Here is a 27672-nt window from a genome sequence, read left to right as displayed (position 1 = left end):
GGGAATACAACAAAGGTAGGACAAGTAGGCAAGAGGTAAATAAAGAGAAATATCAAGAATAAGTGCTGTTTAATATATAGACCATGTGCCATCTTTTGTGCTCTCGCATGTGAACAACAAACAAAACAATAAATAAAAGAATTGTTTTCCGCATTTTCTGCAGCATGGAGCCGTCAGAGGAACTGGGGCCGTCAACGTCGCAGGTGCCTGCTGCAGCCACCCCAACACCATCCCTGCTGGACAGAAAATTGGAGATCGAAATTGATACCCTCACACAGCACAAAAAAGTTCTCTGTTTACAGGAGGATTATTATAAGCTAAAAATTGAGCTGCTAAAAAATAAGAAGAATGACAAATAGAAAGTGTATCACGGTCACGTGGTCTTTGTAACAGCATTTGTGTTCAACTACAGTTGTATGGAATGTTTGTTCAATAGGCTACAGACACCAGTTTGGATATTACACCAACTGTTACTTGCCTAAAATGCAAATTTGTAAATTGAGCTCTTGACGAATCCCACTCTGGGACATGTCTCTCCCCTGGGTAAACTCAATGTCTTCATCATCATCATCTTCATCACTGTCATCTTCATCACCGTTGATGGCTGCTTTCGAGAGGTTCTGGGATTTGTCGTGCTTTGCAGATGTTGTGAAGCACTGCACAGACCGTAATGACTTTGCAGACCTTAGCTGGTGACAGGCGCACTTCTCCATGCAACACATGAAACCTCCTCTTCAGCTGGCCAATACCCCGCTCAACTACTGAGCGTGTTTTCTTGTGGGCCCTAAAAGTCAGTGCAAAAGACATCACAAGTTAAGATGGCCTAATGCACTCAACAATAATGTGAATATGTTTGATTAAATAGCCTATCTCTTGTTTGTAGTATATTCAAGCACATTTGTAACTACATTTTATTTTCATACACAATGATTCACTGTTAGTCTACTGTTTAGGTACCTGTTGTAGTTTAGCTGTGGTCCTGGGTCTGGGTGGAGGTAAGGTGTGAGGAGCCATGGTTTGCATGGATAGCCACTGACCTCTAGCAAATGACAGTTAACTGGCACATAATGTCCTTCAAAAAGCTGTCTCAGGCCACTCTCGGACAGTATCCTGGCATCATGTGTTGAGCCTGGCCATTTTGCAACAATGTCTAAAATCTTGTAGTCTGCACTGAAAACAAGTTGCACACTGATGCTGTGGTACCTCTTTCTGTTGACAAAAACGTCTTCATTTTCCAATGGTGCGATTATGCAGATGTGCGTCCCATCAATCACACCAACAACACTGGGGAATCCCTCTATGTCCATGAATGCCCTTTTGTGAGCCTGCAGAGTGTGAATTTCCAGTGGAAATGAAATGAACTGTGTCACTATATGAGACTGTGAAAGCACTTCAAGAGTTTGTGCGATCACTCTGCTGATGGAAGGCTGTGACAGACACAAGTCATCACTACTGCACTGTTGCATTTTTCCAGTTGCCAAATACCTCAGTGTTGTAATCACTTTCATTTCTGATGTTATGGCATTACTACGTTGGGTGGGAGATGTGAGCACATCTCTAATAAGTTCGACCACAAACATTATCCCATCAGTCTTGTCTTGTCAAAACAACAGTAAGTGAAAAGCATGCTCTACTGGGTTGAGATCAGGCGACTGACTTGGCCATTGAAGAATATTCCATTTCTTTGCCTTCAAAAAGTCTTGAGTTGCTTTTGCAGTATGTTTAGGGTCATTATCCACCTGCACTGTGAAGCGGCGTCCTATCAGTTTTGTAGCATTTGGCTGAATGTGAGCAGAGACTATAGCCCTATACACCTCAGAATTCATCTTGCTACTTCTGTCAGCAGTCACATCATCAATAAACACCAGTGAGCCCGTTCCATTGGCAGCCATACATGCCCATGCCATAACACCTCCTCCACCATGTTTGGCACATGATGTGGTATACTTTGAATCATGAGCTATTCTTTTCTTTTGCCATACTTTTCTCTTCCCATCATTCTGGTACAAGTTAATCTTGGTTTCATCAGTCCAAAGAATCTTATTCCAGAACATGGGAGGCTTTTTTAGATGTTTTCTGGCAAAGTCTAATCTGGCTTTCCTGTTCTTGAATGTTACCAGTGGTTTGCACCTTGTTGTAAACCCTCTGTATTTACATTCATGAAGGCGTCTCTTGATTGTAGATTTTGATACGCCTACCTTCTCCAGAGTATTCTTGACTTCTGTTGATGTTGTGAAGGGGTTTTTCTTCACCAAGGAAAGGATTCTGCAATCCACAACTTTAGTTGTCTTCTGTGGTCTTCCAGGCCTTTCAATGTCGTTGAGCTCACCAGTGCTTTCTTTCTTTTTAAGATGGTACCCAACTGTTAATTTGGCCACACCTAGAGTTTTGCTATCTCTCTTATAGATTTATGTTGTTTTTTCAGCCTAATGATGGCCTCCTTCACTTGCATTGAGATCTCCTTGGACTTCATATTGGTAGCTCCAGTCGAACAGCTATATATCAGGTAACTCATTACCTGATATCAACTCCAGACCTTTTATCTGCTTCATTTGTATTGAAGTAACGAGAGAATGGACCACACCTGGTCAATTAACCTCTTGTCAGTCAATTGTCCAAATACCTTTTGAGTACTTTGCTTAAAATGGCTGCAATTCCTAAATGGTAAAAGCTGAAAGTCTACACTTCGATTACATCTTGATTGTTTTATTTCAAATCCATTGTGGCAAAATCACAAAAACTCCGTCATTGTTGAAATACTTCCGGACCTGACTGTGTGTGTGTGTGTGTGTGTGTGTGTGTGTGTGTGTGTGTGTGTGTGTGTGTGTGTATAAAAGCGTATAGTATATACATAAATATATAATGTGCAAGGTATGAGGTAGAGAAATTGGAGACCAGCTCAGTGCAAATGACAAGATGTACAAATATATAAGGAACTTTGACTCATTGCTTCAAGCTATTTATTTGCTTGATACCTATGACTGAAGTGAATATACTAAGTTGTAATATAAATGGTTTAATCAGCCCCCAAAAATGTACAAGTTTTTTGGAATAATTATGAAGAAGAAAGATAGACGTCGATCTAATCCAGGAATCTCATTTACGAAATGTATATGTCTACAGATGCAATAATAAATTTTATGAGGTGGTCTCTTACGCTGCTACCGATAACAAAACTAAAGGTGTCTTAATAATAGTAAGAAGGAATAACCTAGGCAGAATAACCTATATAAAGACTCTGATTGGGAATAGGAAGGTAGCCTTTCTTTCAATCTATGCACCATGTAGTCCAGATCCAACTTTTTTTCTCTGCGTTATCAGCCTATCTCATTGATTTAACAGACTTTGAGCAGATATATGAATGCCCACAATGTCCAGCAATCTAGACAGGTCTGGAGATAATGTTTCATACTCACAGACTATCTGCACTGATAAACTCGGACAATACATAGTCACATACATACATACATACATTTTTCTTAGCTAGACACAAATCATATTCACAGATCGACTACATTTTTGCTTCCTCTACCCTGACTTCAGTGATACTTTAAGCTGACATTTGCCCCTTAACTCTTTCTGGTCACAGTAACAATTTCTTGAAAATTTCACTTTTTCCCCACGTGCCCCTAGATGGTGTCCTAATCCTAAATTTACTGCAAGACAAAGTCTTTTGTGCTCAGTTCAGAACTAAATTCTGTGAATTTACTGACATTAATCATGGCTCAGTAGATGACTCACGATTACTCTTGGAAGTGGCAAAGGGCTTTATAAGGAATAATTTAATATCATATTCAATTCAATTCAATTTTATTTGTATAGCGCTTTTAACAATGGACATTGTCACAAAGCAGCTTTACAGAAATAAATGGATTCACAAAAAAAAAGATATATTGTAAATATGTGAATTTATCCCTGTGAATTTATCCCTAATGAGCAAGCCAGAGGCGACGGTGGCAAGGAAAAACTCCCTGAGATGATATGAGGAAGAAACCTTGAGAGGAACCAGGCTCAAAAGGGAACCCATCCTCATCTGGGCACAACGGATAGTGCAATTATAAATAAATCCCTTCTATTATTGTGTACTATATGGACAAATAGTGCAATTGTGCAACCAATAAATTCATCACAGTTTTTGCAAGAAGTCTGGTTGGTTAAAATCTATCCACTGTCCACTGATGGAGTCCTGAGTACGAAGGTGCTCGTGGCAACTGCAGCCCCAAAGCCACTACAGCAATCGCAGTCCCAAGCCATTACAGTACAGCTCCCCAAGCCATCTCCACAGCCCCCAGGTGGGACTATCCCCAGCAAAACAAATGGTTCTTCAGGCCGTCCATATGGGGCCACCCCCAACAGCAGCGAGCAAACTCAACTGATCAGAACTCCAACCAGAAGTAGGGCATCAGGATGGGTCAAGCAGCGAGGAGGAACAGAAGGTGCATCAGGATGGGTCAGGCAGCGAGGAGGAGCAGAAGGGGTCAGGATCACTGGCATCTCAGAAGTAGCATGTGTAGCTCGACAGAGAGTGAGGGAGAGAGAGAGATGGAGAGAGAGAGGGAGAGATTGTTAGGTAAGCTTTTGTCCTGTAATGGTTAAGGACAATGTACTTTGCGTGCAAGCAGGGACTCCGGCAAGACTAGCTATGACAGCTTAACTAAAAGGGAGAGCCAGAAGCTAACACAGACGTGAGGGCACCCTGGGACATAAGGCAGCCAGCCACTCTACCGTCAACAAACCTGAGTGAACGCGTGAGAGTGGGGGGGCGACAGCATCCAAACATCCCAGTTCACCACAACACTCTATGCCTGTGAACCCTCCAGACCTGCTCCTTTACCTAAGAAAACTATTCACTAAAGGCTTGACTAAACAAATATGTTTTCAGCCTAGACTTAAACACTGAGACTGTGTCTGAGCCCCAAACACTAAGTGGAAGGCTGTTCCATAACTGTGGGGCTTTGTAAGAGAAAGCTCTACCCCCAGCACTATTCGAGGTACCAACAAATAGCCTGCACCTTTTGATCTGAGTAGGCGTGGTGGATCATAAAAGACCAAAAGTTCACTCAGGTACTGTGGCGCGAGACCATTTAGTGCTTTATAGGTCAATAGTAGTATTTTATAATCAATACGAAATTTGATTGGGAGCCAATGCAGTGTGGATAAGATAGGGGTGATGTGGTCATATCTTCTGATTCTAGTAAGGATTCTTGCTGCTGCATTCTGGACTAACTGGAGCTTGTTTATGCATCTACTGGAGCATCCAGACAGTAAGGCATTACAATAATCCAACCTAGAGGTAACAAAAGCATGAACTAATTTTTCCTGCATCGTGTAGTGACAATATATTTCTTATTTTAGCAATATTTCTGAGATGAAAGAAAGCAATCCTAGTGATATTATCTACATGAGCTTCAAAAGAAGGACTAGAGTCGATAATCACACCAAGGTCTTTTACTGCTGCACATGATGAAACAGAAAGGCCATCCAGAGTTATTATGTAAATCATATGCTTCTTTTCAACAAAAACCTCATCGCAGGAAAATCTCTGACCTGGAATCTATGCTTTAGACATTAGAACTGGCAAACCAACTCTCTTTTACTCTTTCTCGGATAGCACCACAACTTATTACTGTACCTGGGGGGTAGACTATGTTCTAATCTGTTTTTATACTGATTATTAACTGTTTTTTTATTAACAAAAACAGTTATTCACAAAAAAGACTCAAATGTGCTGCATTGCCATTCACCTACCACAGAATCACCACCAATCAATTAGCAATGGCACAAGAACTCTTCCATAGGCTGCACTGGCGCTCATTCAGAGCGCACAGACACGATTCAAAGGCTTCAGCCACATTCTACTTGTGCTCGCAAGCAACTCCAAATAAGACTGTATATCTGGGATGGGAAAAGATAGTGTTTACTATTGTTTTACTATTGATTCTTTCAAAGTTTTATTGTCTTGAGTAATTAGAAGCTGCAATCTGTTTGTTAAAATCAGTATTCTTTTAAATAAAGGGAATCATGCACACCACGGAGAATCTCCTTCTCTTCTTTTTCTTCTTTGCATTATTATTTTTTTTCACTCCTTGAACCCACCCCAATTCCCACCCGTGTTCACACAGCTCCGTCCCAGGACCTACAGTAGCCGTCTGCTAGCTGCGAGTCGTCACTCAGGTTCCAACATATTGAGACTGTGTCTGTTCCCTGAGCTAAACAAAAATGTAGAAATACCCATAAAGTTTGTTTTAGTAACCTAATTAACATAAAATTAAATCAAACTGAATGCACAGCCAGCATCTTTGATCTGAAGCTAGGATTGTTGAATATTAGATCTCTTATGTCTAAAGTGCTTATTGTTAATGAAACTATTAATGATCAGGTGTTTAATGTACTGTGTTTAACAGAAATGTGGATTAAACCAAATGAGTATGTAGCATTAAATGAAGTTAGTCCTCCCGGATACAGTTATATACATGAGCCTCGTCTAACTGGCAGAGGAGGAGGTGTTGCAGGTATTTATAAGGAGAATCTAGGCATCACACAAAAACCTAGTCATAAATTCAATGTGTTTGAAGTTCTTTATACCAACATATGTAGCCACAAAAAATAAGTCCGCCCAGTCAATTCTGCTAATTGTTATTTACAGACCCCCAGGGCCATTTTCTGAATTCCTTTGTGAATTTGCAGATTTTATCTCAAACCTGGTTGTTCCTTTAGACAACGCATTAACTGTTGGAGACTTTAATATTCATTTTGATAACTCAGAAGACCCTCTGAGAACAGCGGTTGTGTCCATTCTAGTTTCAGTAGGGGTTAATCAGAACGTAATTGGACCCACTCATAGTGGGTTAATAGGTTAATACTAACATTCAGATTAAATATAGAAAATATAGTCACATTTCTGCAGTCTGAACTTGATCAGGTGACTGAATGCTTAGAGTCAATGTTCCACTACATGCTAGATAATGTAGCTCAACTTAAACAAAATATAATCAAAGAGAAAAAACTAGCACCCTGGTCTAATGATCACACACGCACCTTAAAACAGACCACTCGAAAATTAGAATGTAAATGGCATCAAACTAATTTGGTAGTATTTCAAACAGCATGGAAGGAAAGCCTCCTGAGCTATAGAAAATCTCTTAGTGCTGCTAGATTAATGCATCTCTCCACCCTAATAGAAGATAACAAAAATAATCCTAGATTCGTATTTAATACTGTAGAAAAATTAACTAGGAATAAGACCACCACAGAAATATGCACACCATCAATATGTAGCAGCAATGACTTAATGAATTTTTTCAAAAATATCAGGCAAAAAAATTCAGACTATAAATTTAAAACCAGACAATCAGAGATTAGAATGTTTTACTCCCCTTTGAGAAACCAATCTAATTTCACTAATTTCCTCATCAAAATCATCAACTTGTAGCCTAGATCTTTTAACTACATGTTTCTTCAAACAGATAATTCCAGAAGCAATCAAACCTCTTCTAAAAATAATTAATTTTTCCCTTAGCATTGGCTTTGTACCTAAATCTTTTAAACTAGCAGTTATCAAACCCCTCTCAAAAATCCCTCTCAGTTGTCCAACTATAGGCCAATATTAGACCTTCCCTTTATCTCCAAGAACCTAGAAAATGTTGTAGCACAGCAGTTATGTTCATAACTACATAAGAATAACATCAATAAAATCAGTCAGGATTTAGGCCTCATCATAGCACAGAGACAGCACTGGTTAAAGTGGTAAATGACCTACTACTGTCCTCTGATCACAATTGTGTCTCCTTGCTTGTGTTGCTCGACCTTAGTGCAGCTTTTGATACCATTGATCATGCTATTCTCCTTAATAGACTAGAAAATGTTGGTGTTAAGGGAACAGTCCTCTCCTGGCTCAGGTCTTGTAAATGGTAATTTCTCTATGTGTACTAAGGTAAAGTTTGGTGTTCTGCAAGGTTCTGTTTTAGGCCCACTGCTCTTTTCTTTATATATGCTACTTCTAGGTAAAATTATTCATAAACATGGTATTAGCTTCCACTTTTATGCTGATGACTCTCAGCTTTATGTCTCAAGGCACCTTCATTGTTTTTCTCTCTCTCTCCCTGTCTCCCTGTCTCTCTCTGTTAAGCTACGCATGCTACTCCTTAGAAACCAGTGATCCTGACCCCTGCTTCTCTCCGGACCTGTCTGATCCATCCTGATGCGCTACTTCTAGTTGGAGTTCTCATAACCTGAAAATCACCTGCTGCTGCTGAGGATGGCCACACATGGACAGACTAAAGATGAGTGAGATTACTGTGGATGGTACCACATAGAAACCATAAAGATGGCTGTGAATGTTCTTCCTTTGATAGCCTTAGGACTGCAATTGCTACGAACAGTTTTACACTCAAGTCTCCATCATTGAACAGTGGATACCTTCAACAAAATAGACTTCAAGTTAAAACTATAACGAATTCAGAAATGACTCTGATGCTCATATTCATAAGTTGCTCATAAGCTCATAAGTTCCAGGTTATATAGTACAGTTATATGTAGAAGGGAAATTATTTACAAATGCACTATCTGATGTCACCCAGATGAGGGTGGGTTCCCTTTTGAGTCTGGGTGCTTTCACAATTTCTTCCTCATGTCTTCTAAGGGAGTTTTTCTCAGGGAGTCCATTGTTAAAAGTGCTATACAAATAAAACTGACAGGTTTGCGTGATATTGATTTTTTTCCCTGATCATGATTTTCCAAATTCCTATTTTCCAATGAGCATTTCCAGCATTTCCAGTTTAAGAATCATAACAGAGGGCATAATAATCTTATCAGCTGGATGGTGGATTTTTAAGTTTTTAGAAATAGTTTGTCTAATGTTCACGTAGCCAAAATTTCACTGTTGATGCTGCTCAGTGTTGTTATTTAATCTTATTTAATCTTTTTGTGTCACAAATGCCCTTCGTCCTTTTTCTCTTATGGCCCAAACCCAAAAGAGCAGTTTTAACCATTTTAAGCCAAAATTCTTCTGAGCCATCACTAATAAATATAGTAAACTGATGTTAAATATATACTTGTCTAATTTTAGTCTAAGTATGCATGTCTAAGTTGAACATACAGTACTGTGCAAAAGTCTTAGGCACATGCATAGAAATGCCGTAGAGCAAAGATGCCTTCAAAAATAATTAAACTAAATGTTTCTACATTAAAAAAATACTATAAAGAGCAGTAAACAGTAATAAATGAAACAAAGTCAATATTTGGTGTGACGATCCTTCGCTTTAAAAAAAATAGTAGTCTCAGGTGCAGTGTGTGCAGTTTTATAAGGAAATGAGCTGGAAGTGTTACTGAGCATCTTGCAGAAGCAGCCACAGTTCTTCTGGAGACTTTGACTGTCGACTCGCTTCTTATTTCTGCAGCGAAACCCAGCAGCCTTCATTATGTTTTTATCTGAAAAGTGTCTCTTATGGAATCTGCTGCTTTCTTTACTGACGTACAAACATTTTTCTGTAACATTTCATTTTGTGCTGGAAAACTAATATTTGGAATTCTAAAATGGTTTTTGTACTGAATCAATAATGTAGAAGTCATAAAATAAAAATCTATAACAAAGTTTGTACTAAAAAAATAGGGTGCCTAAGACTTTTGCACAGTACTGTATATTGATATATTTTACCTCACATTAAGAAACTCAAAATGTTCTTCATTTACAGTAATAGAAAGTGAGGAATGAGATTGGGGGAAGGGGGCAGGGCTTCCAGGAAGTGTCTATTAATATCAGAGTTCAAAACACATGTGCAATTCACTTGTTGATTGGCTTATTACTGGGGAAAAAAAGACTCCTCTTTTGCCATAATTTTGAGTGAAAACTCATACTGCTGTTAGGTTTTCTGCTCTGGGGAGCCTCCATTCTCACAGTGCTCTAGGGCTGTAGCGTGATAAACTTTCTGCTACGCTGGGGTAATTTCTATATTTTCAGGTCTTTTCCCATCACAATGATGAGTTAGAAGAGTGCTGCTACATAAGTTGCATTCATTCTTGTTGGTTTTACTTCCACAGACAAAAACGAAAGAACAGTATGCTGGCTAGAGAAGTAAAAAAATGTGGATACACTGTCTCTCTGCTGCTCACACACACTCAGAGCCCCAACCCCCACTCCAAAACTACAATACCCATAATGCAGTGCACTCAAACAATCTTTTACTCATTAACATTAGTGTACACCAATGTTTTTGCTGAGCTCCTGTGCAAAATGTGTAACAGTTGGCACATCTGGTAATATAATTGGTGACAATAATACTATTATATCACAGAGGCCTACAGCCAAACATGATTTTTTTTTTCCAGAAAATTAACAATATAGTCATGCCATTTGCATGATGCTAAACTATTAGCTATAAACATTTCTTATGTGTTAGCAACATTATCTATGTTAGTTAAGTGCAAACTGAAACTACATTTGGTTTGAGAAGAAAATTATGTAATTTTCAATTTTGGTCAAATTGTTTAAAAACACTGTAGCTTTATTAAACTGCTTTAATGTGTGAGTAATGTAAGAAAGCTGTTTAAAATGTCTGTCACATTGGATTCTTCCATTCATTATCAAAAACTGATATGTGGTTAAATTGCAATATTTCAGGTTTTGGTGGGAAATATGAGATTTATGGCACTTTCTAATAATCTTATTATGACTTTCAAAATAATGTCATTATGACACTAGTATTACTACGTTGTTGGTAAATATTGGTGTACATTTTCTTGTGCAAATGGCTAACAAGCGTTTATGCTAAATGAATTATTATATTATAAAGAAATCTATTTTAATATATAATAAGAGAGAATAATACAGCTTACCTCCATGTAATATTCTCCAAAACTCCTTTTTAAGGTATTCATCTAGTTTCTGTTTCAGTTTAGACACAGACTTCACTACATCCTCAAAAGTTAGAGAATGTATGTATGTGTATGTGATGGTGGGTAAATCTGCAGCTGAAACAGACTGAAGACTCCACATAAAGGAAGACTATGGAAGACTATGGATTAACTTGGATAACAGAGCAGGGATGTGACTCAACATGATCCATTACATTAGACAAAACTGTGATACACACCAAATTTGTGATTTTCAATTACTTTCACCTAATTTGTTCAATTAGGAGCTACTTTATTGTGATTATACCTCAGTGCTGTTACCTAGAGGAAATGAATGGGATCTCTGTGTGAAAGCTCCTCCATCTCAGCATCTCTTCTCTGCAGCTCTGCAATCTCCTGCTCCAGTTGCTTCATGACTTCTTCAGCTCGACTCACTGCAGCTTTCTCCTGAGCTCTGGTCAGCTCTGTCAGTTCAGAGCATCTTTTCTCAATGAATTTAATCAGCTCAGTAAAGAGCCTCTCTGTTTCCTCCACTGCCGTTTGTGCAGAGCGTTGTTAGGAGTCACAAAAAGAAGTCTTCCTCATTCAGCTCTCTTAAAAGCCCAGACAGTGAGACAGTGACTAGCTGACAAGAGAAGAGTCTGACTCCTGAAACAGCTCTACCAGCAACAAGATGTTTTTCTTCTCCAAACTACCTTGTGAGATTCCACAGCTTTCATCAGCTTCCAAAGATCCTTCTCGCTCTCGGATTCTCTGCTTGGATTTTCCCTGCATCTCCAACAACCTGGTATTGCATATAGTCTGTATGTTTCCTGCCTCACATTCATAATTCATGTTGATGTTTCTTGTTTTCACCTTTTTGTTTGCACTTTCCATAATAAATTACCTGCATTTGCATCCACCTCCAATTCCTGACATTTACACAACCAGTATAACTTATTTTATCTTTGTGATTGGTACATATTGTAAATACAGTCAGATCAATAAATATTTCTATGCTGACAGTTATGAATGTTCTCAAAGTGCAGACATTTAGCTTTAATTTGAGGGCATTTGTACCCAAATGGGTAAACAGTGTAGGAATGACAGAAAATAGAAAAACAGTCAGGACCAGGACAATAAACACAGTAACAAAAGGCTTGGTATGTGTAACGGAGTTTAAATAATGTTAGTTAAATTCATGCATAAATTGGGAAAACTCGCCATTGGTTGTGCACTGCTTCTATTCCCGTTCATTATATTAGTGGGTGGTGCTACGTAATCGGCAGCAGTTTCACGATGACTCGCTGCTGGTAAGCTGCATTGATGATCGCTCTGTCTTATTAACTAAGTTTGAATTGTTTTTAAGGGCAAAGCTGAACTTTTATATGACACACAATTTTACTAGTTCTGTCTGTCAGCTCCTAGTCCTGCTAGTAGAATCAAATATGTGTTATTTGTGACGATAAAACGAGGTGTGTGTGTATTGGCCTGCTTGTAAGCACTGACACTCTGTTTATTTCATTTAAGACTGTCATGCATCATCAATGATCTGCAATCTAATCAATATATGGTCCTGTTTATCCCAGGTATGTGTTTTATCCGGTTTTTGTCGTGTTCTGTGTGTAAATCGTTAGCCGCTAGCATGAGCACACGTGCTGCACACTCGCACGTGCTGAACTATGTGTTGCGTCATTCAAGAGTTGTGTTTTCCCTTTCTGTTTTTCTTTTATACAAAAATATGTAAAATATTAGTCACTTGAGTTTATAGTTTCACTACATTAATGTGATTTAATGAGAATTGTGAAGAAAAGATACTGTTTTATATTTTTGTCAGATTTTTTGTCCACTATTTGTTCACGATCACTTTAAGAAAACGTAATCGGCAGCAGTTTCACGATGACTCGCTGCTGACTGTCATGCATCATCAGTGATCTGCAATCTAATCAACATATGGTCCTGTTTATCCCAGGACAATAAAAAGAAGCCTTGAGTGACCACCCACCCGACTCGCAGTGTTCATCATTCCACCATCACCAACACAGTCACATAGGTAAAGATCACAAGTTCAAGGTTAGTGTTTATGTAGAGGTGAATGGTGATTGGGTCCAGCTGTGTGTGAGATAAGTAGGCAGGTGATTGGGAACGTGTTAGTGAATTTACATAATTGGGGTTAGAGTTCAAGGCGGCGATGTCTGTAGGCGGTGATGTGCGTTTAGTTCATGGCAGCCATGTTTGTAGAGGCAATGAGGCAATTTTGGAAATGTAGTTAGATGCTGATTTCAGTACAGATATGACAAGAGAGATAGCAAAAACATTAAGTGTGGCCAAATCAACTATGTGATGCATTTTATTATTTATAGGTCCAGATAGCTAGGTCCCACTCACTTTTTCAGTGAAATTTACAGTATTTAGCTAGTTGGCAGCTTAGCTGCTTTTAGCATGACATTGCAGACACTAATAATGTTGACCCGATCTTGTAAAAGTCTTTTGATGCTCTTACTTATGAGGAGATTGAGCATTAAATAGGAGGCCAGACCAGCAGATCAAACAGAATACACACCGATATACTGTATACATCAATAACACACCTGTGCTTCCCGTATTTTAAAAACGATCTGCATTTTAATCGTGTGTCTGGTCATGCATGATACTTTTATTGTGCTCTCATGATACTTCTATCATGCTCTCACCACAGTGGCCCGGGTTTGATTCCTGGCCAGGGAACAAACCCCATCAACTGAGGTTGCATATGACAGTGCACTCCCAGTGCCAGTCCCAAGCCTGGATAAAACGGGGGAGGGTTGCGTCAGGAAGGGCAACCAGCACAAAAACTGTGCCAAATCAAATATGTGGACCAATGATCCACTGTGGTGACCCCTAACAGGAGCAGGAAAAAGAACAACCACCACCAATGCATGTTTTTATGCTTACAGTTAAATGATCTGTAAAATATGTAATTTGCAGCTATTCAAAAATTTGTACAGTGAGGTTTCACACTCATCATATAAAATCAATTATAGTCAAGCTAACCATATATTTTTTTTAAATAATCGTAAAAGCCATTTTCTTTCTTGAGTGGTTGTAAAAGATCAGCTCAGTAAAGATCCTCTTAGTTTCCTGCACTGCTGTTTGTGCAGAGCGCTGTTAGGAAACACACATCTTTCTTAACCACCTCTTTTACTGGAACACCAGATACAGTGACTAGATAAATAAAGGTAAGCATGACTAATGCTGAAACAGTTCTTTTATTGCCAAACTCACCTTGTGAGTCTCCAGAGCATTCTTCAGCTTCTGAAGCTCCTTCTCACTGTCCTGGATTCTCTGCTTGGATTTTTCCTGCATCTCCAACAACTGCTTCTACACAGAAACACAGCACATAATTCACCCTCAGTGTGTTAAAGGTATTAAATGAGAGAAAATTCTGAAAATGGCACAATGAAATTTCACTGGCATCATATAAAAGCAATTCTACTCAAGCCAAATTTACTTTGAAATGATTTTTTTAAACAAAAAAAGTTTGTGTCCTTGAGTAGTTGTAAAAGACGGCTGTAAGATACTATGACTTGTGTCTCAGCTCTTTCTGCTGCAGCTGATACTGTATCATGTCCTTTATGTTCATCCATGGTACACAGAATGCAGATACACTGCTGGTCAGTGCAACAGTAAACCTCCAGCAGTTTGTCCTGCTGAGAGCAGATCTGCTCCTGGAGTCATCTGGAGGCTTCGACCAGCTTGTGCTTCTTAAAGGCAGGAGATTCATAGTGAGGCTGGAGGTGAGTTTCACAGAAAGAGGCCAGACACACCAGACAGGACTTGATGGCTTTGGATTTTATCCCAGTGCAGAAATCACACTCCACATCTTCAGGTCCAGCTGAACACTGAGCAGTGACAGCTATAGACTCCCTTCTGATCCTCCTGATCCCAGCAGCCATTAATACACCCCATACAGAAACTGTGTCCACAGAGAATAGTCACTGGATCCTTGAGTAGATCCAGACTGGACAACTGATCCTGAGCAACAGAAATATTCGCTTCTGCCATTTTACTGAAAAACAAACTCATACACAGTCACTAACAGCACCTCACACTTCCTGGTTCAGTTTGTAAAAGCCGTGTGTAAAACAGATGTGTCTGAAAGACACACCAGACAGGACTTGAGGGCTTTGTATTTTCTCCCAGTGCAGAAATCACATTCCACATCTTCACGTCCAGCTGAAAAGTGACCAGGACGTGTAGCTTGGAGTCTTGTCTTCTTCTGTGTCTCCACTACTTCAGCCAGCTGATCCTGAGCTACTGAAATATTCGCCTCTGCCATTTTACTGAAGGCTGTTATTGAAAAACAAACTCGCACACAGTCACTTACAGCAGCTCATACTTCCTGGTTAAGTTTGTAAAAGCCAGGTCTAAAACAGGTGTGTCTGAAAGAATGACTCACCTGCTTTACAGAACAAAGTAAGATACATGATTGTTCTCAAAAAAAGATGATATACATACTCGTCTATTACTAGCAATATCTCAAACACAGTGACAAAATAAATCTGCACTCTGTACTTGGACTGAACAAATTAGTTACAGACAAATTAGGAGACAAATTAGTTTAACTTTCATTTCTGATAAAGTAGGAGAAGAGTTGCCAGGTCTATGTGACAGAACTGGCTTCATCTACATTTAAACCTGAACCAGTAGTCCAATAAACAGTCCAATAACAAAACTCTGACTGCAATATTTACAAAGTATCCTAACATATGCAATATGTTTAAATGAAGTTAAAGCATTAAAACATACAAATTTCTTAATTTATGCATTTTATCAGGGTTAGGAAAATGGTCTCATGCTCTTATATACATTATTGTAAATAATTAAAAAAAGCAGTGAGAAAAACACTTCATTGAGACAAGGACATTCTTAAAGAAAATGTGGTCTGTTCATTCCCTGTGTGTTTACTACAGACAATGAAAACTCTTACAAACCAACCAATTTGGTTTGAAAAACCCACTGACAAAAAGTAAAATCAAGCAGTATTTTTTTTGTTTGTTTTTACATATATCCTATATGTCACATAAGTGAGTACAAACAGATGCAAGTGCAGTATCTTTATTAGAAGAGACGGCAAACAATCCGAAACACAGTCCCAAAATGTGGTCAATAAACAGGCACAGGGTCAGGCGATCTACAAATAGACTTAACTAGGCAAAGCGATATAAACAGACACAATGGGCAGAAACTAGGTCAAACAGTGGAAGCAAACACGAGATAAACAAGGCTTGGTAGCGACAGAACACAAGGTAACTAAGCATATACTTCACAATGTGTACAATGAATGACAGTCTATTTAAAGTGCGCTTGTGAGTGTGAGGCTGATTGAACACTGGTGTGTTGAACTAGGAGCTGGGTGTTTGAGAGCAGAGAAGTGTGTGTGTTCTGGGTAGTGAAGTCCGAGGCAGCCATATATGTAAGGCGCGGTGTTTGCTGGCAGGTTGAGTTTGTTGCCAGCTGTGACATGACAGAGAGCTGATTTTAAAGGGGCCAGTATATCTGTGGTTGAGCTTTTTACATGGATGTGGGTGGCGAAGGTCTCGTGTGGAGAGCCATACTCGATCTCCCAGTTGATAATTTTCGGTTGGGTCCTCAGTGTTTGTCAGCTTGTTCCTTATTATCCTATGAGGTTTGTTCAAGTCTGTGATGGGTGTTCTCCCAAACTTGTTCACTCCTTTGAAACCATTCATCCACTGCTGGAGACCCTGTTTGGTTGGCGCTCCAAGGGAATAATGGAGGCTGGTAACCTAGGACACACTGAAAGGGAGTATGTTGAGTGGAAGAGTGACATAAGGAATTTTGGGCGCCACCATCATCCCAAGTTTATCCATAAAGCTAGCCTATACTCATCAGGTGAACTGTGGGATTTGGGCAGGTCGGTGAGGAAATCAATGGCTGTATGAGACCATGGGCATTGTGGAGTGGGCAGAGGTAAGAGTTTTCCTGCAGGCATGGCTTGAGGAACTTTGGCCTGGGCACAGGTTGTACATGAGGAAACCATGCGATGCATCTCTGAAAGCATATGGTAGGTAAATGGTAGGTGCGTCGAGTACCTGGATGGCTGGGAGCTACTGAAGTCTGGGCCCAGGTGATGAGCAGAGTTCTCAAATGAGTGGGGACAAAGAGCTTGTTCGGGGGACACATGGTTGGATCTGTTGTTTAGGGGTATGAGCTAGGACCTGGTCAAAATCCCAGCTAATGGCCTCCACAAAGCAGAAGGGAGAAAGAATGCATTCTTCTTTGGGAACCTTGTTTTCAACTGCATGGAAGCGAGATGATAGCTGCGAGATGATAGCTCCCACCCCTGTCACGGAAGCATCTACCTCCCTAAAGGGTTTTGATGGATCTGGATGTTTAAGAATGGGAGCTGTGGTGAAATCAGTTTTGAGTTTGGTCAATGCTTGTTCTATATACATCTATAAAAGTTCACAAAACATAGAAATCTCTAAGTCTTTAACAGTGTGAGGTGTGGGCCAGTCAAGACCCACAGCTGTTTTCTCTTGGTCCATGGATACCCCCTCTGAGCTAGTTACATAGCCAAGAAACGAGATTGTGGTCTTGTGAAACTCGTATTTCTCTCCTTTTACGTAGAGCTGGTGGTGCAAGATCCTCTGAAGAACCATTCGAACATGATGTACGTGACCTTCAAAGGAGGGTGAACAAACCTCCCCAGCATGTCTCTCAGAATATCGTTCACAATGCATTGAAACATGGAGGAGGTGCTAGAGAGCCCATATGGCATTGTGCAATACTCATAGTGGCCACTAGATGTGCTGAAAGCCATCTTCCGCTCATCCCCTTTGCGTATGCGTACCAAGTTGTAGGCGCTATGGAGGTCAAGTTTGGTAAAGAACTGGGCTGATCAGAATTGTTCAAGGGCAGCTGGCACTAATGTTAGAGGATATCTATTTGACAGTGCATTGGTTCAAGCCCTGATAATCAATACATGGTCTGAGATCGCCCCCTTTCTTAGCCATGACAAAGAAGCCGGCCAGCTTTTGTCTTGCTGAATACCTCCTTTAGATCTTGATACTCTGGTGGAATGGTGAACACCTTGTGGTTGTCAGGGCTTTCAATGGATGTAGATGCTACGATAACCTTGGGCATTTGCAGACAGTGAGAAAAACAGTGAGGGGACCATTGGGTGAGTTGTCATTGCCTTATTAGGCCATGACATTTGTGGGTTGTGGAGCTCCAAACACAGAATGCCCAAGATTACAGGATGATGGGTTATGTAGTAACCAGCAGTTGGATGTGCTCATGATGTATAGCTCTTGCAGGGAGAGGGTTTGAGTGTGATGGATAATGGTGCCCTCTCATCTATTTATGACCTCCTTGTCAATAAAGTGAAGTGAAATGAAGTGAAGTGACTTCTACTCGGAATTTGTGCTCTGCATTTAACCCATCCAAGTGCACACACATAGTAGTGAACACATACACAGACACCGTGAACACATACTCGGAGCAGTGGGCAGCCTTTTTTTTTTTGCTGCGGCGCCCGGGGAGCAGTTGGGGGTTTGGTGCCTTGCTCAAGGGTCTCAACTCAGTCGTGGTATTGAAGGTGGGAGAGAGCGCTGGTCATTCACTCCCCCCACCTACAATCCCTGCCGGACCTGAAACTCAAACCAACGACCTTCAGGTTCACCTTCAGGTTACAAGTCCGAGACTCTAACCAATAGGCCACGACTGCCCCCAAAAAGTTACCTGCTGCACTGGAATCAATCAATGCTCTGAACACAAAGGAATCATCTGAGTGTTGTAAAATAACAGGTACAGTGAATACTGGATGAAAGAGAGATTTTGGGACTCGCTGGATGTAAGCGTGGGCTAGGGCTCCCACTTGTGGCTGTGGTGGTCCAGGCATGTACATATAGTTGACACTGTAAAATCAGATGAACAGCAACTCCACAATAGAAGCAGCGGCGTTCCCTGTGGCATCTCTCTCTCCTCTTTGCTGACCCTTGCACGCCCCAGCTGCATGGGCACTGTGGTAGTATCTGGATTGGTAACACCTCTCTCCCTCAGATCGATGAGTAAATCGAGCATGAGCTGCCCATCATGGCATGCAAGTTCGGTGAGAATCTCCTTTAATCCTTGGCGAATTGCAGCCTTTAAAGCCGCGTTGTTCCCACCACTACCTGCAGCAACAGTCCGGAACTCTAGCACATATTCTGCCACTCTGAGTTTTCTTTGTGTTATGGTCAACAGCTGCTCACCAGTTTCTTTTCCCTTGGGTGAGTGGTCAAACACATGCCAAAACAGCTCGATGAATCATTGGAAAGATGATCTTGAACAAGGCTTGGTAACGACAGACCACAAAGTAACTGATTGTATTCTTCACAATGTGTACAATGAAAGACAGTCTATTTAAAGTGTGCCTGTGAGTGTAATGCTGACTGAACACAGGTGTGTTGAATTAGAAGCTGGGTGATTGAGAGCAGGGAAGCTTGTGTGTGTTCTGGGTAGTGAAGTCCGAGGCAGTGTAGTCTGCAGTGTTTGCTGGGAAGTTGAGTTCGTTGATGGCTGTGACATGACACCATAAAGAAATGTCAAACAAAGTTTTTTTCTAAGTAGTGCATGTGGGTCGCTCCCACATGTGCCTTTCCAAAATGATTAATTTATTTAATTAAATTTTTCTCATGTAGGTCATGTGGTTTTATTTTTCATGTGGTCAAATATTATTCACATGATGAATTTGAATTGAATTGAAGGGTTTGTATTACATATTAAGTAAAGTATAGTCTCTTTGTAAATGAATAAATAAATCCACTGATTCAACACAAGCATATTCATACAATGAAACGAGTCTACTTTTTAATATTTAATGTGCATTTTTACAGTAATTTCTGGATACAACATTTCACCCATAAATTCATTATATTTTAAACACAATCACAGCCCACATTCACACAGTGTCACAGTGATGAGATGTGGTGTTGTATTATAATGTCCTGCTCTCTGCTGGACACTAACATACACTTAAATCAACTCATTCTCAAATCACGTTTCCTTTTTATGGTTCAGAAATCCAAGTATTAATCTTGTTGATAAATTTTCTCTTTTAATAGATTTTAAATGATTTAGGGAATTTTGTGAACATAAAACATGATTTTTTTTTTTTTACATATTTGGGGTAAATTTTGTGGAAAATTTTACAGAACTACAACCACTAGATTTTTAAATTATACATTATTACATTGTTGTAATTTTAACACATTTTAGAGAGTATTAGATATAAGTGACTTTGTAATACACAGATCCTGAGATGGCATGAGGAAGAAACCCTAAGGGAACCCAAACACCTGAGCAAACAGTGAGGAGAGAGTTGTGGCTATAAAATTATAGTAACTTGATTAGAAATAATATCAGTTAGTGCAGCAATTTATTTTGGAGTAACTGGAATCTTTTAATGATTCAGGAATATACACAGCCTTCTGAATTAAATAAGTAAATATAAAAAGAAGAAATTCTTCTGTTGTTCATTTTTGATGATGGATCTCAAATGGTGTTACGTTGCAAAATGAAAAATAAAAGTAAACTCTCAAGACTGAAAACTTTACAGTGAAAACTCTAAGACGCCAGAAGTAACAACCAGTCAAAGTACATGTCATTTTTTATGCCAAAGTGAGTGGTATATTCTCACACAATCACTAATGCTTTTGTGAACAAGACCTGCTATTCAGTCATACCAACTATCAGAAATAAATTCAGGACCGAATCTCAATTCCTATATGAGTCAGTGATAAAGTTACGGGTTTGTGGTGATAGTACAGTATTTTTTCAGGAGTAGCTCAGATGCCGTGACATTATATAACAAAATTTGTAACCCAAAACAGAGATCCTACTTATAGAATCATGTGTAATTGTGTGCCTGGAACATCCTGCACTGTGAATTATATTAGTTTATCATTAGATAGATGTGGTGTGTAGAAGGTCACAGAACACAGGAAAAGTTAAAATATACAAATAGAACGTATACCGACGTGTAAGAGTAAAATAAAGGAAATTATTTAAGTTAATTATTATTTCTGCTAATATTATTAGCAGCAACACAATATGGAGACTTTTGCTGTGTACAGCATATTATCTGTCTAAATTGTAGCTTGTTTCGTCTTGACTCCTCTGAGCACAGTTGTCTGGCTGTAATAATGCACCAGAATATAATGAAATTATTATGAAAGTAATAGCATTGCAGACAACTGTCCAATATTAACCTTTTCTGGTTAACTTTAGTTTTGGACCAAATGCATCACTAAACATCATGGGATATAAAGCAGCATGTTAAGAGGAAAGAGAGTTCTGAGGAAACCAACAGCAGTGTTTCTCTGGCATCCATTTTGAATTTCTTTACTACTGACTTTGATTCCTGATTCAGCTTGTTAAAGTCCTTCCACAAAATTCAAAACACAGTTTTTTTTCTGATAGTTTACAATAAAAGTTTTCACAATATATTTATATATATTTCACAATAATAAGTGAGTAAATTTAATTTACCTTAATGAAATTTATTTTAAATTTAAGCTATTAGAAATTGTTAAAATTCATGTTGGCTTAACACAACATTGAACCATTAAACAGTTTGTGTAATTAGGTTTATAGACTGCTCAGGATCCTTACAATCATCATAATTACAACAAATTATCATTCAATTAGCTTGACCTAATTAACTTTGTAGCTCCAGGTAATGTAATGTGAATATTTCATGTACTTAACACAGTTTTTTTTTTTGTTGTTTTTTTAGCCTCATTTCTACATTAATTACTATGCAGCGTTAAAAATGGAGAAGGTGCTTGAAGACAACGTTACTTTTTTAAAAATCTGTAGCGATGTCATTTGTTTTTACTATAAAACTGCATTTTCTAAAAATTAACGAAGACATTTAATGTCAGATATTGTCTCAAGTCAGACTTTTTTTTTAACTCACATAATCTCTTTCTATATTTATTTTGCTATTATAGTACACTGTTTTTTGAGGTAACCCACATCTAAGTACATCAAAATTCCACTAGCATCAAAAAGCTTTGAAAATGATCTATTTTAAACGGCATAGTTTAACTGTTGAGCCCAACCAAACCACAAACCCAGGGTAAAGAGGCTGAGTGAATGTGGTGTGAACTCTGTGGAGGAGCTTCATCGTGTCTGAGACGCTGTAGAAGGACAGAATTCCTGCCCTGTGATCCACATACACTCCTATCCTAGAGGAACTGGGCTTTATGGGGATTCCAGTTTCTTTGTTATTGTGCCTGAATATGAATTCAAATGGAGAGCAAAATAATCTCCAGGACTGTTCATTGAATCCAAACACACACTTACTACTGTTTTCTTTCCTGCTAATGTCTTTATATGACACTGCTATAGAAACCCCTTCATTCCCACTCCACTCTACCTCCCAGTAACAACGTCCACACACACTCTCTCTGCACAAAACTTGGAGATAATAGTCAAACCTCTCAGCATGATCAGGATATGACTGAGCTACTGTACTGCAGGTCACCATCGTGTTCTCCTCAGACAGACAGAGGAGTTTATTAGCTGTGTTGGGATCCAGTCTCAACTGACATGAATCTAAAAAAGAAAAAAGCACCATTTGCATTTAAAAGGAAATGGAAATTCCAGTCTTAAACACTATAGAAAGATTCAATCAATCATCTTTTTTCTTTACCACCTAAATTTATAGGTGGTATAAATTTATATATATATATATGTGTGTGTGTGTGTGTGTGTGTCTTACATTTTAGAAAATCTTCTCTGGTTTGGGGTTCAGGGAGAGGAAACATACAGACATAGCTCACTATGGAAACACAGTTACAGGAACTTTATTCAAATAAGGACATTGGGGTTTTTATCACAGTAAAACAAAAATTTTCAACTGTTGATCAGCTCTTGAGCAGGAGCTACAGTCTAGTAAAGAAATTATTATAGCTACCAGCTTGGTCTAAATGTCTGAATCATCAAATCACTTGGAGTTTTTTTGGTATCTTTTTGGTATCAGGTGGGAAAAATAAGTACACCTATAATTCAGTAACATGTAAAACCACCTTTAGCAACCATAACTTGAAGTAAATGTTTTCTGTGGGAGTTTATCAGTCTTTCACATTGCTTTGGAGAAATTTTGGACTACTATTCTTTATAGCATTGCTTCAGTTCATTGATGTTTGAGGGCATTCGTTTATGCACAGCTCTCTTAAGATGCCGCCACAGTATCTCAATGGGGTTGAGGTCTGGACTTTGACTTGGCTATTGTATACCTTGAATTTTTTCTTCTTTAGCCACTTAGATGTCGATTTGTTGGTGTGCTTGGGATCATTATCCTGTTGCATGACCCAATTTCAGCCCAGCTTATGCTGCTGGATAGATGGCCTAATATTTTTCTCAAGAATATTCTGGTATAAAGTAGAGTTCATCATTGTCTCAATGACTGCAAGTTTCCCAGGTCCTGTGGCTGCAAAACAAACCCAAATCATCACACCTCCTCCACCATGCCTGACAGTTGGTATGGGGTGTTTGTGGTGATACGCTGTGTTTGGTTGAAGCACTTGGGTGGAACATGGTGCTGTCCATGATGCTAAACCTCTCCAGCTTGGTCTCATCAGTCCAAAGGATATTGTTCCAGAACTTTTGTGGTTTGTTCAGATGCAATTTTGCAAACCTAAGTTCTGCTCCATGTTCTTTTTGGAGGGAAGGGTCTTTTTCCTAGCCACCCTTCCATGAAAGCCATACTTGGTCAGGCTTTTTTTAATGTGTTGTCATGAACATAAACATTTAATATGTTTACAGAGGCCTGTAGGTCACATGATGTAGCTCTTGGGTTTTTCTTCATAGCTCTGAGCATTAAACTGTCTGTCCTTGGACTGAATTTGCCGGGACGTCCACTCCTTGGAAGATTTTGCAACTGTCTTGAAGGATCTCCATTTGTAAACAATCCTTCTCATTTCTCACTGTAAATGGTAAATTTATTTATTATAAATGTATTCAAATTGCTTGGAGATAACCCTTCCCAGATTGATGAGCAGCAACAATTTCTTATCTGAGGACATGCCTGATGTCCTTTCTTCTTGGCACACACCTGACTGCTCCAAAACACCAAACTGCCAAAAGTTCTTCTTTTGTAGGGGTAGTCACACTTCTTCATGATTAACTAATTGTGTGCATTTCATTAGTAACAGATGGCTGCTAATTATTCTCAATGATTGTGGAAGTAGGAAGGGTGTACTTATTTTTTCCCACCCGGTTTCTGAATGTTGGTTTACTTTTTGGGGAAAATGGCTACATATCAAAACATCTGTTGTGGGTTTTTTTTTTTTTGTCACCTGAGGTTATTTGTTCGCTTTTAGAGGCTGGTGAGGACCACAAAATTGTTATTTAAGCCCTGATAAATAAAAATTGAAGGAGGGTATACTTTCTTTTTTCCTAACTGTAGCTGATCAATCATCAAACTCCAATATTCCAGCTTTTGGTGGGAAATATGAGATTTATTTTTTTCTTTTTGTTCATAACTGGTGGTTATTTATGTCTATTACACTTTCTTATTTCTGAGGTGTTTTAGAAGCCTTAGATAAAAATCAGCAGAAACATTTTACCAATATCATTGTTTACAGTGTCATATCGGAAAAAACAGACTTTCAGAGTTATTAGAAGCTACAGTTACATTTATTGGAACATTAACAAATAATTGCATTATAAAACCATTAGGATGTTAGTTTAAAAGGTTTTTGCTTGTATTTCCTCATTTGTAAGTTACTTCGGATAAAAGAGTCAGCTAAATGAATAAATGTAAATGTAATTTAAATGTAAGTAATTGGTGAATATTAATGTACATTTTCTTGTACAAATGGCTACTACACTCATTGTGCTAAATGTATTTATAGATAATATAATATTTAGCGCTTACCTCCATGTAATATTTTCCAAAACTCCTCTTTATTGAATTCTTCTACTTTCTGTCTCAGATGAGACACAGACTTTACTACATCCTGAAAAGTGAGATGAGAACTGACGGTGGGTAAAACTGCAGATCTAGGAGTGGCCGAGACAGACTGAAATCTCTACATATAGGAAAGAAAACAAAAACTATGGATGGATATACATAGCAGTTGGATTGCATAGCTGTTATGTGGCACAGGATGATCTTTGACCTTAGACAAAACTGTACTACACACAAGCTTTTGAATTTTAATGACTTTGACCTAAATTGTTTGATTAGGAGCTACTTTATTGTGAATATACATTCGGTTCTGTTACCCGGAGGAAATGGATGGGATCTTCTGTGTGTGAAAGCTCTTTCATCTCAGCTTCTCTCCTCTTCAGGGCTGCAATCTCCTGCTCCAGTTGTGTCATGACTTCTTCAGCTTGACTCACTGCAGCTTTCTCCTGAGCTCTGATCAGCGCAGTCACCTCAGAACATCTTCTCTCAATGGCTTTGATCAGCTCAGTAAAGATCCTCTCAGTTTCCTGCACTGCTGTTTGTGCAGAGTGCTGTTAGGAAACACACACGTTTCTTAATCACTTCTTTTACTGGAACACCAGATACAGTGACTAGATAAAAAAGGAGAGCCTGACTGATCCTGAAACAGTTCTTTCAGCTCCAAACTCACCTTGTGAGTCTCCACAGCATTCATCAGCTTCTGAAGCTCTTTCTCTCTGTCCTGGATTCTCTGCTTGGATTTTTCCTGTATACCCAACAACTGCTTCTATACAGAAACACAGCACATAATTCACCCTCAGTGTGGTAAAAGGTATTAAATGAGAGAAAATTCTGAAACTGGCACAAATGCAATTCTACTCAAGCTAAATTTATTTTCAAATGTTTTTTTTAAATAAAAAAAGGTTTGTGTCTTTGAGTAGCTGTAAAAGACGGCTGTAAGATATTGTTACCTGTTTCTCAGCTCTTCCTGCTGCAGCTGATACTGTATCATGTCCTTTATGTTCATCTAACAAACATAAAGAGCAGATACACTGCTGGTCAGTGCGACAGTAAACCTCCAGCAGTTTGTCATGCTGAGAGCAGATCTGCTCCTGGAGTCGTCTGGAGGCTTCGACCAGTTTGTGCTTCTTAAAGGCAGGAGATTCATAGTGAGGCTGGAGGTGAGTTTCACAGAAAGAGGCCAGACACACCAGACAGGACTTGATGGCTTTGGATTTTCTCCCAGTGCAGAAATCACACTCCACATCTTCAGATCCAGCTGAACACTGAGCAGGACGTGTAGCTTGTTGTCCTGTTTTCTTCAGCATCTCCACTACTTCAGCCAGCATGGTGTTTTTACTCACAACAGGTCTTGGAGTGAAGGTTTGTCTACACTGAGGACAGCTATAGACTCCCTTCTGATCCTCCTGATCCCAGCAGCCATTAATACACACCATACAGAAACTGTGTCCACACAGAATAGTCACTGGATCCTTGAGTAGATCCAGACAGATTGGACAACTGAACTGATCCTGAAGTCCTAAAATATTCGCTTCTGCCATTTTACTGAAAAATAAACTCATACACACACACAGTCACTAACAGCACCTCACACTTCCTGGTTCAGCTTGTAAAAGCTGTGTGGAAAACAGGTGTGTCTGAAAGTCACCTGATTTTTACTGACAAGAAAAAAAAACAATAGGTGTGTAAAAATAAAAACTCCTGAACAGAGATCTGTATAGCGTCAGCAGATCTGTAAGCACACAGGCGGAAATAAAGCTGCACTCAGACAGAACAGCAGCGGATCAGTTTCACTTTCGTTTCTGTTGAAGCAGCATGCAGGATGAATGCAGGATGAGAGTAAGAAAGTTATAAACATTGATTAATGATTCACTTCTGACAAAAAAAAAAGTACGCTGATTTTAGATTTTAAAGAGAAATTCTGAAGAAGAAAATAATTTGTCTTCTAAACTTTTTTGTTCTTTGTTTCCACTTAATAGGATGTGGTTTAATGTGAGTATGTGCTGCCCTCTACTGGACAATAAATACATTAACAATCAACTGGTGTCACTTTAAACAAAAAGAATATAGAAATAAGAATATAAGAAATAATGTGATAAATTTTAGTATCCTTATGATAAGGGGGAAAAAAGCTTTTTGTTTTTTTTAATCACATGATTTTATACACTATATTGTTTAGGGTGGATTTTAGGAGTATTTAAAGCAGGGGTTCTCAAATTTTTATTTATTTATTTTTTGTCAATGACTCCATTTTAAAAATGGGGAACTAATGCTACACTGTAGACAAATTTAACTAATTAACACAACAGCTAATTAGAAAATCTCAAACATTTATTGAACTGTTACCAGCTAAACCGACTCAGCCTGTGTTTTAGCTGTGCAAATTTCACACGTGAATATACACGACATTCATTTGACTTTACCTTTACAGAAATCAGTTAAATCAAGCAATAAGGAAAGGTCTCCTCCACCTAGTATATGTGTTAAAACTGAGATTATTATTGTGTTTGGTGGTGAGAGTGTCACACAGTAGTGCAGCAAGTAGCTTCACAGCTATAGTCTCCCTGGTTCGATCCTTGGGTAGTTGTCTGGGTGGAGTTTCTGTACAGCATTAAATAAACTACATGACCAAAAGTATATGTACACCTGACCATCACAGACATGTGTGAGCCTTCCCCAAACTGTTGTCACAAAGCTAGAAGCACAGAATTGTATAGTATGTCTTTAGCCCTATTCATATTGTTTTAGTTTATCCCTGATAAACTTTTTACATGCCTCCTCAAGTGATAAAACTCTTGCATCTGAACAGCAATAAAATTACCACATGAGGAGTTTCTATGATCTCGCTTCATTCACAACATAGCGTTCAAGTAGTTGAA

At 38.9% G+C, this 27672-nt stretch overlaps 2 protein-coding genes across 4 annotated transcripts; both read right to left on the bottom strand.

Moving 5' to 3' along the window:
* Positions 1-1178: 1178 nt before the first annotated feature.
* LOC113547260 (tripartite motif-containing protein 16) lies at positions 1179-26608 on the bottom strand. 3 transcript variants are annotated; one of them, XM_026947514.3, is made up of 8 exons: positions 25744-26607; positions 25464-25559; positions 25111-25344; positions 24761-24914; positions 22601-22660; positions 22317-22434; positions 14095-14190; positions 1179-11635 (listed from the first exon to the last, which is right to left on the bottom strand). In XM_026947514.3, the coding sequence occupies exons 1-7, from the start codon at positions 26353-26355 to the stop codon at positions 14118-14120; spliced, it is 1347 nt and encodes a 448-aa protein (XP_026803315.3). In that variant the 5' UTR covers positions 26356-26607; the 3' UTR covers positions 1179-11635; positions 14095-14117. The 3 variants fall into 3 exon arrangements, with proteins under 3 accessions (XP_026803315.3, XP_026803314.3, XP_026803311.3); XM_026947513.3 differs by having other exon boundaries at positions 1179-14190; positions 25744-26606; XM_026947510.3 differs by lacking the exons at positions 1179-11635; positions 14095-14190 and having other exon boundaries at positions 19639-22434; positions 25744-26608.
* On the bottom strand, positions 14254-15102 carry LOC117597179 (tripartite motif-containing protein 29-like). Its single transcript, XM_034304028.2, is given in 2 exon segments — positions 14254-14721; positions 14723-15102. Coding segments are annotated over 2 exon segments (609 nt in total). The 5' UTR covers positions 14896-15102; the 3' UTR covers positions 14254-14285.
* Positions 26609-27672: the final 1064 nt, after the last annotated feature.

Source organism: Pangasianodon hypophthalmus, chromosome 4 (assembly GCF_027358585.1).
Source record: "Pangasianodon hypophthalmus isolate fPanHyp1 chromosome 4, fPanHyp1.pri, whole genome shotgun sequence".
NCBI classification, from domain to species: Eukaryota; Metazoa; Chordata; class Actinopteri; order Siluriformes; family Pangasiidae; genus Pangasianodon; species Pangasianodon hypophthalmus.
The sequence above is the reverse complement of the archived record's forward strand: the minus strand, read 5'-3'. Positions and strand labels throughout refer to the sequence as shown.

Excerpts from the sequence above, each read along its gene's own strand:
- LOC113547260 (XM_026947510.3), bottom strand. The coding sequence starts at position 26,355 with ATGAGTTTATTTTTCAGTAAAATGGCAGAAGCGAATATTTTAGGACTT. Across the intron at positions 22,661-24,760 it reads TTGGAAAATATTACATGGAG|TGAGCTATGTCTGTATGTTT; the intron begins GTAAGCGCTAAA and ends GTGTTTCCATAG. Across the intron at positions 22,435-22,600 it reads CAGAGAAGATTTTCTAAAAT|ATTCATGTCAGTTGAGACTG; the intron begins GTAAGACACACA and ends TTTCTTTTTTAG.